General features: G+C 42.1%; 1 protein-coding gene across 5 annotated transcripts in view; it reads left to right on the top strand.

Moving 5' to 3' along the window:
* The window catches only part of Tdrd12 (tudor domain containing 12), a 60,179-nt gene that overhangs the window by 380 nt on the left and 45,276 nt on the right, over positions 1-14,523 (top strand). For all 5 annotated transcript variants that reach the window (XR_007589048.1, XM_050124524.1, XM_050124525.1 and 2 more), the window contains exons 2-4: positions 7,717-7,875; positions 11,341-11,477; positions 13,291-13,410. Coding sequence is in view for 4 of the 5 variants with exons in the window: in XM_050124524.1 (XP_049980481.1) it covers positions 7,717-7,875; positions 11,341-11,477; positions 13,291-13,410 (416 nt within the window). In the remaining variant the exon portion in view is untranslated. The remainder of the gene's footprint in view (positions 1-7,716; positions 7,876-11,340; positions 11,478-13,290; positions 13,411-14,523) is intronic.

Here is a 14,523-nt window from a genome sequence, read left to right as displayed (position 1 = left end):
GGTGGAGCGTGCAGGAAAATCTCAGGAGGTTCCAGGCCAGCCTGGGCTACATACTGAGAACCTATCACATAGACACTACCTCCCCCAAATTAAATATTCACTGGTGGTCTGCTCTGTTACAACGAAATTTATCATATAAGTCTTGACCGTGTAACCAAGGTATATTCACGTATTCTAACATTTGTGGTTGTTGCCTTTGTGGGTGTGTGTGCAATTGTGCCCTGGTTCACATTTAAAGGTCAAAGGACAAGTGACCCAAGGGCTGAACTCGGGTAGTCAAAGGTGCCTTTTATTGGACCATCTTACCGGCCTTGCTTATTTTTATTAATTTGGTTTAGGGTCTTAATCTGTAGCCCTGGTTTGCTGGATACCCCCTACATAGGCCAAGATGGCCTTGAACTTGGATCCACCTGTGTTTGCCCCTCCAGTACTCAGATCAAAGTCGTGCACTACCAGCCCCAGTCATCTTTAAAAATCTGTTTTTTACTATGTGTCTGGATGTGTACACATTGAGTGTAGGCACCTTCAAAGCTGGAGTTCCAGGCAGCCATGAGTCACCCGATGTGGGTGCGGGGAACTGCCGAGAATTGAATCTGGGTTCTCTGCAAGAGCAAACAACCAACTACACTTTTAACCACAGAGCCATGTCTGCAGCCCCTCAGGCATCTTTTCACAGGATGAATCGGCTGCCTTACTGGGTTCAGTAGAAAAAGGCCGTTTCAGGTCCTCAGTCTTTTTTTTTTTTTTTTTTAAAGTGGTTCAATCTTATGGTATGGACATTGAGTCTTAGAAGCCCTCTTTCCACTCTGAAGGTCAATTCCTTTCCTGCTAAGTGATTTACAATTTTTTTTCTCCCATTTTATGGTGTGCTGGTTACTTATAATTGACACAGCCTAGAATCATCTGAGGAGAGGGTCTCAATGAGGAGTTACCGAGGTCAGGTTGGCCTATGGACACGTGAGTGGGATTGTTTTGATTGCTGATGGATGCGGGAAGCCCCAGCCCACTGTGGGCCTCTGCATTCGCTGGACCTGGCATCTGGATTGTATGATCAAGAAAGTTAGCTGAGCAGAAGTAAGCAAGGACCTAGTCCCATGTTTTCACTCTGCTCTTGACTGGATGCGATGATCCAGCTCCTGAGTTCCTGCCCTCTCTTCACTTCCTGCATAATGAACCGCAGAAGAAGCCCTTTCCTCCCCTCCATTGTTTTAGGTCAGGACCATTTATCACAGCCACAGAAAGGAAACTAAGACATATGGACTATTTATTGATGGACTTCCTGGAGGCAGAAATACAATTTCGATCAGTTATTTCCTTTTGTTGCTGTTTCATATCCAAGTGGCCAAATATAACGTGAAACTTTTGTATTGTTTCCATCTAAGAGTTTATAGTCATACATCTCATAGCTAGGCCTTTGATAACATTTTGAGTTTTCTTTCTTTTTTTACATTTTTTATTGTGTGTGTGCATTTGTGTTCATTATGAGGAGGCACATGCCATGGTGTATGTGACAAACTTGTAGAGCTAATTCTCTTCTTCCATGTTTACATGGGTTTCAGAGATTGAACTCAGGTGCCAGGCTTCCCCAGCAAGTGCCTATATCTACTGAACCTTCCTGCCTGTCCCTTGAGCTAATTTTTTGATTGGCATGAAATATTCAGTTTCCCAATAACATTTTTGGAAAGACTGTCATTTCCCCATAGAAATTTGGGTACCTTTTGTCAACTATTATTGGACCACATTGTACAGGAGTTCATCCTGGGTTTTTTATCCTTCTGGTCTGTATGTCTATAATTGTAACAGCACCACACTGTTTTGATTATTGTAGTTTTGTAGTAAACTTTGAACCAGGTGTGAGTCCTTCTAGCTAGTTTGGCTTTGATACAATGCCTCCAGCTGGGACTGGCTTCTACCCCCTTCAGTAGCCTAATCCTGCCCACCACCCCATGCGTGCTGCGACTACAGGCATGCACTACCACGTTCAGTCTCACGTAGTGCTGGGGATTGAACCTAGGGCTTCATACGTAGGTAGGCAAGCATTCTACTAGTTGAGCTACGTCCCCAGCACTTTAGTTTTGTTGTTTTTAGAGGTTTGTTGGCTACTTAGGATCCCTTAAAATTTTGTAAAAAAAAAAAAAGGAAATAAATAAAAAGCCATTACGATTTCATAATAAGAATTGAATCTCTAGTCAATATTAACATTTTAATTAATTTATATCAATGTTAAATCTTCCAATCGACAAGTGTGGATGTGTTTCCATGATTTTTTAAATTATTTTTATTTTATGTACATTGGTGTTTTGCCTGCATGTATGTTGTCTATGTGAGGGTGTCTGATTCCCTGGAACTGGTGTTACAGACAGTTGTAAGATTGCCATAAGGGTGCTGGGAATTGGACCCCAATCCTCTGGAAGAGCAACCAATGCTCTTAAACACTGAGCCATCTCTCTAGTCCCGATTTTTTTTTTTCTGAGTCGGAACTTCTCTGTAACTTTGGAGCCTGTCCTTGAACTTGCTCTTGTAGACCAGGCTGGCCTCACAGAGATCCTCCTGCCTCTGCCTCCCGAGTGCTGGGATTAAAGGCGTGCACCGCAGCCCTGATTTTTTAAGGATTTTTTCACTCTGTACCCCTGGCTTGCCAAGAACTCACTCTGTAGAGCAGGCTGGCCTTCAAGTTAAGATGTCTCCCTCAGAGTGCTGGGACTAAAGACGTGTTCTGGCTCTCCCTGTGTTTTCGTGTCTTGTCTCTTTCATCATTGTTTTATTGTTTCCATAGTAGTTGTAATATAGTTTTTATAGAATCCTTAGGATTTTCTATGTAGACAGTCATACTTTATAGAAACTGGCAAGTTTATTTATTTTTAGTTTTTTGGTAGTCTTGTCTTACAGCAGACTCCAGCCAATACCACTATTAGATTTTTATTTCCTGTATCTTACTTCCTGTCCTTTAACATAGATCCCATTGGTAAATACAGCCTGATGCCCTGGCACTCTTGTAAGCCTCGCACTTAGGAGATGGAGATCACTCTGCTGTAGCTAGTTTGAGGCTAGCTTGGGCTAAGTGAGATCCTGTCTCAAAAACCAAAACACAACAAGTCCCATTTCATAACTAAGCTTCTTTAGACACTAGCTATTGTCTGGTCCTTAAGTTCTTGAGCAGACTTGTAAGCTACTTTTAAGTCCTTGTCAATAAATATCTAGGTGGCGGGGTGTCCTCCCTCTGTTCTTTCTAGGAACAGAGCTCTGGACCTTGAGGGGTTAGGCAAGTGCCTGCCACTGAGCCGCATCCCCAGCCCTGGGGTCGCCGTCTAGTGACTTTTTCTTGACCATGTATTATAGTTTCATTCTTTATATGCCTAATACATGACTTTACTGGATTTTGTTTTGTCCTTTCCTTATTATAGTAAGCATGAAGGTGACAGTTTTAATATTAATTATATAACTATAGACTAATCTGCAAATACCCAAATCAAAATGATTGCTGTATTCACCCCCAGTTTTATAAAAACCTCAAACAGCCAACTATGGTGGTACACACCTTTAATCCCAGCACTCAGGTGGATATAGAGGCAGGTAGATCTTTGTGAGGTAGGGGCCAGCCTATTCCACGTGGCCAGCTCCAGGCCAGCCAAGATGCATAGTGAAATCTAGTCTTAAAATAAATCCTTCAACAACCCCACATCGGACATAGGACTGATCTCCAAAATATACAAAAAACTCAAGGAACTTGATAGCAAAAGAACAAATAATCCAATAAAAAGAATGGGGTCCAGACTTAAACAGAAAAGTCTCAAAAGACGAATCTCAAAGGGCTGAAAGACACACAAAGAAATGCTCAACATCCTTAGCCATCAAAGAAATGCAAACCAAAACAGCTCTGAGATTCCATCTTACACCTGTCAGAAGGGCCAAGATAAAAAACAATAATGACAGCTTATGCTGGAGAGGGTGTGGGGTAAGGGGAACAATCCTCCATTGCTGGTGGGAATGCAAACTTGTACAGCTGCATTGGAAATCAGTATGGTGATTTCTCAGAGAATTAGGAAACAACCTACCTCAATACCCAGCAATACTGCTCTTGGGTATATATCCAAAAAATACTCAATTGTATCACAAGGACATGTGCTCAACTATGTTCATAGCAGCATTATTTGTCATAGCCAGAACCTGGTAACAACCTAGATGCCCCTTTACTGAAGAATGCATAAAGAAAATGTGGTACGTTTACACATTGGAATACTACACAGCAGTAAAAAATGACATTTTGAAATTTGCAGGCAAGTGGATGAATCTAGAAAAACATATTGAGTGAGGTTAACCAGACCAAGAAAGACAAATATCATATGTATTTACACATAAGTGGCTTTTAGACTTAAAGCAAAGAAAAATCAGCCTACAGCACACAATCCCAGAGAAACTAGACAACAAAGAGGACCCTGAGAGAGACATACATAGATCTACATAGGAAGGTAAAGACAAGATCTCTGAGTAAATTGGGAGCTTGGGGGTCATGGGAGAAGGTAGAAGGGGAGAAGGAAGGAAGGGTGAGCGTGGAAAAAAATGTATAGCTCAATAAAAACAATAAAAAAGGAAAACGATCAGCTTAGTGCTAGTGACGGTGCACACTTTTAATCCTAGCACTTAGGAGGCAGAGACATGCGGATCTGAGTTTGAGGCCAGCCTGGTCTACTAAGTAAGTTCCAGGACAGATGCCAAAGCCACAGAGAAACCCTGTTTTGGAAAACCAAAAAATAAAATGTTCAGAAGAGTAGAAACAACTAAAACTTATATCTATGCTCTCTGGTGTGTAAAGATTCAGAGTTGTGGTGTCTTGTTTCTTCTAGCCCCTCTCAGTAGACAAAGGTGGGACATGCATTTGAAAAATCAGTGGTGGTTTAATCGGTGTTTTTAGTTGTGATTATAACTTTTTCCAGTTTCTAGCTTATCTCTAAAAATGATACTTCGTGCAGTTTTTAATTTTCGTTTGTATGAATGGTTGTTTGAATAAGGATGGCTTTCATAGGCTCATAGATTTGAATGCTTCGTCACTAGGCATTATTTGAAAAGATTAGGAGGTATCGGAGGAAGTGTGTCACTGGGGATGGACTTTGAAGTTTTCGAAAACCCAAGCCAGGTCCAGTGACTCTCTTCCTGCTTCCTGTGGCTCAAGATATAGAACTCTCAGCTCCTTCTCTAACACCGTGTCTGCCTGTGTGCCATCATCTTCCTGCCCTGGTCTGATGATAGTGGTCTAAACAAACCACTGAACTGTAAGCCAGCCAAATTAAATGTTTTCCTTTCCAAGAGTTGGCTGTGCTCATGGTGTCTCTTCACAGCAATAGAACACTAAGACAATATGTATCTGGGTGTATGCCATGTATGATGGTGTCCTTGGAAGATGGAAGATGGCATCAGATCACCTGTAACGAGTTACAGGTGGTTTTGAACTTCCTGGCTTGGGGTCTGGGAATGAACTCAGGTCCTCTGGAAGTGGAGCAAGTGATCTCAGCTGCTGCTTTCTCTCCGGCCTCTTGTAGGTCTTTTAATTCCATTTTAATTTATTTTTTGCATATGTGTGCCACAGCAGGCATATGGAGGTCAGAGGACAACTTAACAAAAGTTTTCTCCTACTTTTTGAGTTCCAGGGATCAAACAATTTAGGTCTTCAACCTTGACAGCAGGCACCTTTATGGCAGAGCCATCTCACTGGCCTGGTTTTTAAAAATAATAATATATAACAAGGCATATTTAGATAGCTCTGACTTTAATCTTCTACTCTACTCTTCCTTTCCCCAAGTAATAATTTATATTTGTTTGATTTATATTATCCTTCCCCAGCTTTTCTTGAGTGGGGCGGGGCGTCATGTTAAGACTGGGGACCAGGGCCTTGCCCATGTTAGTTAGGTGCTTGCTCCCACTCAGCATTCCTCGTCCCTCTCCACTCTCCCTCTAGCCCACTTTCAAGATATGGAATCGTAGCTCAGACTAGCCCTTGAACTCACTGTGTTGTAGGTACAGATGATGTTTAACCCCTGTTCTCCTGAGTGCTGGGATTACAGGTGTATGCCAACACATCCCATTTTATGACATGCTGGAGATGAAACGAAAATGACATGCATGCTAGGCAAGTGTGTTACCAACTGGGCTACATCTCCAGCCCCTATTTCCCTGTTGAATAAATAATAAATGTTCACATGCAGTGCATCGTATGTGACTTTGGACTTAGCATGACTGCGGTGACGAGGGAATGAGGAAAGGATGGATAAAGACACATGAATGTAAAGACTGGGATATGGTGGGTTGTGTGCACTCTGAAGGAGCATCGCCAAGTATGCAGTGAGTTCATTAAGTACAGCAGGTCCATGAGGGGTTAGCTAGTCTCAAAGGAGTCTTTGTATCAGAGCCATAATGAGTTGCAGTCATGAAGGAGGAGAAGCTGTAGTTGCTAGTTTTTATACGCACTGCCACCATCCACAGTCCAACGGGGGGAAGGCTTTGCTGATTCTCAAGACTCTGAGGCACTGGTGTCCTTGGCATGCCTGTGCCCATGTCAGCCATACACATTCACATAGGACTTTCTCTGCTCCTTACACACTCACTCAGCTTCCTTGGCTCCCCACACTTATGGTCTTTTTTGTTGTTATTGTTTATTTTTATTTTTTTGGTTGTTGTTGCATTTTATTTATTTATTTATTAAAGATTTCTGCCTCCTCCCCGCCACCGCCTCCTATTTCCCTCCCCCTCCCCTAATCAAGTCCCCTTCCCTCGTCAGCCCGAAGAGCAGTCAGGGTTCCCTGCCCTGTGGGAAGTCCAAGGACCACCCACCTCCTTCCAGGTCTAGTAAGGTGAGCATCCAAACTGCCTAGGCTCCCACAAAGCCAGTATGTGTTGCATGTTTTTTGAGACAGGATGTCTACATGGCCCTGGCTGTCCTAGAACTCATTCTGTAGACTAGGCTGGTCTCAAACTCACTGATCTGTCTGCCTCTGTCTCCTGAATGCTGGGGTTAAAGTGTGCTACCACCACCTCCCAGCAGGTTTTTCCTTTCTTAAAAAGAGGTTATAAATATTGTCAATAGCTTGCTTATGTATATCATGTATATTTTTGAAATATTAGAATAAGGGCGGCTGTTTGCCTTTTTGGGGGGTAGTGATTGAAAAAGGTGTTAGATTCATAGTCTAGATTGGTTTCAAACTTGTGATCCCCCTACCTCAGTCTCCTAAGTCCTACTATTATACATACATGTGTGTTCCCATGCTCAGTATCCTATTTGGTTTTTGTTTTTTTTGTTTTTGTTTTTTTTTTTTTTTTGGTTTTTCGAGACAGGGTTTCTCTGTGGTTTTGGAGCCTATTTGCTTTTTTAATTGTACACATAATTAAGAATTGCTTGCCTGTGCTTGTTTGTGTTTGGGGTTTGGGGATTTTATCTTCAATCTGACCTTTTTTGGTTTTGTGTGTATATATATATATATATATTGACAAGGTCTCATTATATGGCTCTGGTTTTTCTGAAACTTACTGCTTAGACCAGATTGGCATCAAACTTACATAGATGTGCCATCACACCAGCTTCAGACTAACCATTTAAGACAAAGGTGCTTGCCCAGAATTTGTTAGACCACTTAAGGTTAGACACAGTTACTGTAATTTAAGGGTTTGTATCACATGGCTCTACTTCTAAATCATACATTATTTTGTCTTCTTAAAATACTACAGATTGAAGATCCAGGTTGCTTTTGGGTAATTATAAAAGGATGTCGTCAGTTTTTAGAACAAGAAGTCGACTATCAAAAACTGAACAATGCCATGAATGACTTCTATAGCAGCATGTCTCAAGACATAGAAATAAAGCCGTTAATGCTGGAAGAAGGGCAGGTATGTGCTTTCTTACTGTTGCCAAGACCTACATGTATGTGCCTTGATCTTAGTGTTTAAAACAGCATTCAAAATGCATAGTGTTCTGTACCTAGCTGGTGAACTACTTAGCACCTCGTATTGTCATGTGGTACTAGTTTGTTTTGTGCAAGGTAGAACCTAATCTGGAAGAGGATGGCTAGGCCAGGCTGTCCTGCTGTGTGAGCCCCGGGATCAACTCCATTGGCCTTGGCAGCAGGGACTTGACTAGCAGAGCTGTCTCCCTGACTGACTTTAGAAGCACGTGGTCTGAGACAGCACAGGCTGTCTTCCTAGGACTGGACACCAGAGTGTTCTAGACCCACATATACAGCATATACACATACTCAGCATACAGGACATGGGATTTTAGTTAGTGTTGGTGCTTCTTTTTCTCTTCTCTTTCCTTATTTTTTTGTTACCTAGACTTTGGGCAACTTGAGTTTCTTCATTCTACTTGTTCCATGTTGTGGTCCCTCTGTGTTCATACAACATAAACTCCATTGTACACAGTCTGGCCCTCTCGTCGGGCCTTTTTCAGGAAAGTGGACTTTTATAATACATGATAGGAAAATATTTATAATCTTGTTTTGAGAAAAAACTAGAAAACATTTGTGTCCCCCCCCCTTTATCATTAGTAACATGATGTCTTATTTTTCATGTAACACTAAATGCTAACTTCAGAAATGAAGCTAGATCAGTTGGTCTTAAGAGGTGTTTGCCCGCATGTGCGTTTGTGTTTAACTTCCCCTTTTGTCCTTTATGTTTGGTGCGGGCCGATAGCGGAGTTAAATGTTTTGGATAGATTTGATCTCTTTCCTTCAATAGCATTTATATTTTGCACTTCCTGTTGTATTAATTTGGGACATGAGACTGACTTGGGAGGTGTAAAATGCCGTGGATGGATATTGTGTCAGCCTGGTCTGCCATCAGAGTTTCACTTGCCCAGCTCTCACCAGTAGCAGCCATTACTGCCTACGCCAGCTTTTTCATTCGCGTTTGACATAAGATTTTTCTCATTCCCTTTGCATTCTGAGTTAGGCTTCATAAAGCCAAAAGTAGAACTTTTCCTTTTTTATTAACTAATATGAAATAGTTAACTGGGTGTGTTAGCACACACCTTTAATCCCAGCACTTAGGGGAGCAGGGAGGCAGAGGCTCTCAGAGTTCAAGGGCAGAGAGCCATGGCTAGAGAGACTCTGCCTCAACAGCAGAAGAGAAAATAAACAATTTGTAGTGTAAACACTTAATGATTTAAAAAAAAAAAGTATGAGTGCTGTATCTGCATGTATAACTTTATGCCAGAAGAGGGCACCAGATCCCATTATAGATGGTTGTGAGTCACCATGTGGTTGTTGGGAGTTGAATGCAGGACACCCTTAAGAATGATTCTTATTCTTAAAAATTTTCATCTTGATGAGTGGTGCCAGTTACCACCCCCTTTTGGTACTGAGTCTTCTCTATATTTACTTAACTTTAGTTTTGTGCTGGGGATGAATCTATGTACTTTACAGTACCATTTTGATCTCTGCCTTCTTAGTGCTTTCCCTTCTTTAAAATAAAATGCGTCTATTAGATGTCCCTTGATCCAGGGACATGGTTCTGCTTCCCCCAGAAGGGACGTGCTTCTGTTAAAGCTGCGTCTCTGCATGTGGGCTGACAGAAGATAGGGCAGCAGGCAGCAGACAAGAGTACAGCTTGTGTATGGCCCAAGACCATGGTAATTTTGCAGGATCCTGGGCATTTCACATCCACGAAATAGGAATAGGAGCCCAACTCCAGGCTGCCTCATGTGTTTCTCTAGAAGAGGCATGAAGAAGGCTTTTTTTTTTTTTTTTTTTTTTTTTTTTTTTGAGTCAGGGTTTCTCTGTGGTTTTGGAGCCTGTCCTGGAACTAGCTCTGTAGACCAGGCTGGTCTCGAACTCACAGAGATCCGCCTGCCTCTGCCTCCCGAGTGCTGGGATTAAAGGTGTGCGCCACCATCGCCTGGCTAGAAGGCATGTTTTTATAGGGAGGTTGTTACCACCATAAAGGTGTGTGTTTTGGATAACAGGGATGGAAGCTGGGTTTCTGCATATAGATATATTACTGAACTACAACCTGTTCATTATTTGTGGTCAGTGTTATTCTTGGTAGATTGCTGTAGAATAATAGTTTCAAAATCCCCTGGCTGTGGGAGTTAACTGTGCCTTTGATTTTGACATTCAATAGAAATGCCCTTCATTCTTTGTCAGAATTTCTCTCCAGCCACAGATGTTTGAACTGTATAAAGTTCTTGTGGAATGGCTGTACTGTTTTCAAACTTCAGTTTGCAGGGTGGCTTTGTGAAAGCCTGTGGTTAGCACATGGTTTGTCTGGCTGTGGGCTGCCAGTCAAGTAGCCTGTGGCCTGGTGGGGACCTGTGGTCCAGTAAGGATGATAGGGGCTGTCACTTTATCACGGTGATTCCTTTAAGAGCAGCTGCAGGCATTCAGAAAGTAGTTTTTGAAGACTCAGTATATGGTAGGCAATGTACATTGACCAAACAAACACCAAAAGACAAAGTTCATATGGTTGTAGATCTAGGGACTATTTATGCCAGACAAAAATCAGACATTACAGTGTGTGAGGCCACGAGGAAAAGGAACCTGGGGTTGAAGTTTCCGAGAGCCATTTGTAGGCTTTGTTCCCTGACTGAAGAAGAAAAAACAATGCATTTTAACTTGCATGTTGTACAGACAGCCTGGTCAATGAGCTACCCTGCTAAGACCCCAGTGGAGAGCTTGAGTTACTGCAGAGTTTAACTTACGAGTTAGGTCTAGGAATTATTGGTAACAATAATAAGCTAACATCATGACAATATACTATAATAAAAATCCACTCTAAGGCTATTTTTAGGTGATATGAAGGGTATTTGAACCAAGTGCTTCAGTCTTATGACAGCTGGCCTGATGTCCAAGACAGGACGACTTCTAAGTGATTAAGAGGCCAGTACTGTGGCACACACCTTTGATCCCAGCACTCGGGAAGCAGAGGCAGGCGGATCTGTGAGTTAGAGGCCAGCATGGTCTACAGAGGGAGTTCCAAGATAGGCTCCAAAACTACTGAGAAACCCTGTCTCAACCCCCCTTCCCCAAAAAAGAGAGAGCCCGGTACTGTTTACATAGTATGTTCTGGGCAAGTGAGCACTTCATGTTCTAGGCTCAATGGTGCAAGATGATATAAAATTTCCTTATGGTACTTGGTGCAGAGGATAATTAAAATTATGAATTGTTTACTTCTGGAACTTTCATTATCAGACCACAGTTAACTGAGCCACAGAAACTGTTAGGAAAAGGAAGTACTGTAGTAAGAAAACATTTCCCGAATTCTTTGCTGACAGATGGAGACCCCACAGCTCTCTCCTGTAATGCTCTAAGGGACGTTTTGATGTCTCATATGTGACTGAGATTTGCTTTCGTTTTGCAGGTGTGTGTGGTATACTGTCAGGAGCTGAAGTGCTGGTGCAGGGCTGTGATTAAGTCAATCGTCTCTTCCGCAGACCATTACCTGGCAGAGTGTTTCCTTGTGGATTTTGCCAAGTGCATTCCAGTAAAATCCAAAAAGTACATATGTGTTAATCTTGCCTCATCTACCTTAAGGAGACAGCAGTCTTAAAGGAAAATGTCAGCAAAGAAAATACATTGAATTCTTTAAAGAATTTTAAAGATGTGTTTCAATTATGAGTACATGTGTGTTGTGTATGTCTGTGTGTGTGTGTGCACCAGAAGACCATTGGATCCTTGGAGCTGGAGTTCTGGGCAGTTGTGAGCAACCTAATGTGTGTGACAGAACCAAATTCAGCACCTCTGCCGTAGCAGCACATGCTCTTAACTGCTAAGCCATCTCTCCATCAAAGTCAGTGTCAGTTTTTAAAGGAAGGAGAGACTTGGAAGCACAGGTGGTTAGAATGGGGCTTTTAGGAGGCGTCTGTTCTGAAAGCATAAGGCAATCTCTTGGTGCCTCTGCCAACTCCTATCTAGTCTGTTCCCTTAGCTTGCTCATGGACACAGGAGCTCTTAGAGGGAGAGAGATGACTCAAGAATGAAGCTGCCAACAGGTAAAAACTTTTTGTCTCATAGAAGAGAAGGATGTAGACCAATGTAAGGGTACACAGGACAGAGTATGCATGCATACATTTGCAGTTAGCCTGCATAACACAGGGAGGGCATGACCATCTCTTAGGGTACGACACAGGAGCCAACGATCTACTGGGCAGGCTGCTCCAAGTCTGGGACCGATTGTTATAGTTTACTGAAACTAATAGGCCAGTCTTTGTATTTGTGCCAACTTTTCCAGTTTCCATCCCAGAGTAAAGGTGGTCAGTTAAGTAAATATAAGGGCCCTCTTCCCATGAATAAGGCTCTTAACAAAGGAGGCTAGAGTTACATCAGTGGCATGCGACAAATGGGACATGAGGGTTTACAGAGCACAGGAAGAAAGCAGCTTTGTCCACAGCTTTACAACTTCGATGGTTTTGTTTGGTTTTTATTTAGGACAAGAGAATTACATGATGAAAGAGCCATGTCATTCAGTAAAGCCACCATTTTATCATCTCCCTAGATAACAAGGCTGTGTGTCTGTCTATGAAGGGAATGGATGGTGGGGACAGAAAGAGAGCCAGCTGACATTTGAAATGTCGGGTAATGTGACTGCTAGTTTGAAGAAAAATGGAGTAACTGACTTTACAGCTTATCAAATCCCAGTCCTCCAGCTCTAGTGGCATCAGTGTCTGTTTACAGAAACTTTTGTGTGAGTCTGAGATGGCGTGTGTGTTGGGTTGACAGTTAAGCCACAGCACACACAGGGAGGCTAGAGGACTGCTTGAGGAGTCAGTGCTCTCCTTCCCTTCTGAGACCATGTGGGTGTCTCAGGCTTGGCGGCAGGTGTGTTGACCCTCTGAGGCACCCCACCTGCCTTAATTGGTGTTTTAAAATCTGAAACAGCCAGGCATGGTGACGGTGACACGTGCCTGTAATCCTAGCACTTAGATATGGAAGCAGGCCTGTCTGAACTATGTGAGACCTTGTATAAAAGAATAAAAATAAAATTTTATATAAAGTTCTTCCCAGGTTCAGTTGTTGTTCAGTATTTCTCACCATTTGTAGCCTCACTGGACATATTTTTTTTTTGTCTAAACTCCTGTACCATGGAATTTTAATAACAGATTATTTATGTATAATATTTAGACATATTAAAAACTCCTGCTCCTTAGGGAACAGCTTAAGGCCCCTTGGTTAGGTGTCTCTAAGGATTGTTGTAACTATACAAGAAAAAGGAAGAATTGTTTCCTATATGAAGTATATTATGTAAGTATGTACTAAATGAATTATGTGTGATTTTTACTTATAATAGAATTATTTGTATTTTACTTTTAAGCATCCGAGTTGCAGTAGAATCCTTTATGCAGCTTCCTTATAGAGCAAAAAAGTTCAGACTTTATTGTACCAAGCCTGTGACATTGCACATTGACTTCTGTGAGGACAGCGCTGAGATTATGTAAGTACAGCTTCTTTTTGACCGCTTAAAATGTTGACCCCCTAGTCCTGCGTGTTCCCACCATTTGTTATGAAGAACACAATCAGAGAAGGTAAAGTCTAGTTAACTAAAAATTAATTCCATAGCTGGACAGTGGTGGTGTGTGCCTTTAATCCCAGCACTCAGGAGGCAGAGGCAGGCGGATCTCTGAGTTTGAGGCCAGCCTGGTCTACAGAGCTAGTTCCAGGACAGACCCCAAAGCTACACAGAGCAACCCTATCTTAAAAAAACAAAAATTGATTCCACTTGCATGCAGGTTTGAGCCAGTAGCTCTGTAATACTATGGTGTGTGGCATTGTGAAGTCACTGTTTGCCTCCAGATTAAATCTTAACTAAAACAATCTGACATAAGACAGGCTTATTGAATAAGGGGATAGGATCTAATGTCTTGGGTATCTTAGAAATAAAAGACAATAGCCTACCACAAAAAATACTTGAAGTTTTTACACTTTGGTTCTGAGTATGCAGCATGGGAAATGAGATGAGAAGGCAATGAAAGAACGAACTCTGCTGATTTCAGGGAGTTTGAGTATAAGGGTGATAGCAGTTTGCTTTATATTCAGACAAATGGACAGTAATTTTACCGAGCACTTTGGTTGTTTCGGGGATGAGTAAAGTAGCTGTTCTAGTGCAGTTTTTGTGTGTGGCAGCTCTCCAGTCACCTTCCTCTTTCTTTTATTTTGAGTGGATTTGGATACCACTTAGCTTCATTTGCCAACAAGATGAGTTATAAGTTGCTTTATCTGATTTTTTTCTAAAATTAAAAACAGGGAAATTAGGATGCTGTGATAATTAAAGGAAATATAATAAGCCAGGTATGGTGGCATATTCCTGTAATCCACATTCTCAAGGCTGATGGAAGAGGACTGCTTGTTGCCTTAGTAATACTGTGAGATTTGGTTTTTTTTATTATTGAGAAAAAAAAAGTTTCCGCCTCCTCCCAGCCTCCCATTTCCCTCCCCCTCCCCCACCCCTCTCCCCCTCCCTCTCCAATCCAAAGAGCAGTCAGGGTTCCCTGCCCTGTGGAAAGTCCAAGGTCCTCCCCCCTCCGTCCATGTCTAGGAAGGTGAACAT

The sequence above is a fragment of the Alexandromys fortis genome, unplaced genomic scaffold (assembly GCF_014885135.2).
Source record: "Alexandromys fortis isolate MF-2015 unplaced genomic scaffold, M_Fortis_MF-2015_v1.1 scaffold_198, whole genome shotgun sequence".
Lineage (NCBI taxonomy): Eukaryota > Metazoa > Chordata > Mammalia > Rodentia > Cricetidae > Alexandromys > Alexandromys fortis.
This window is presented reverse-complemented; position numbering and strand designations above follow the sequence as displayed.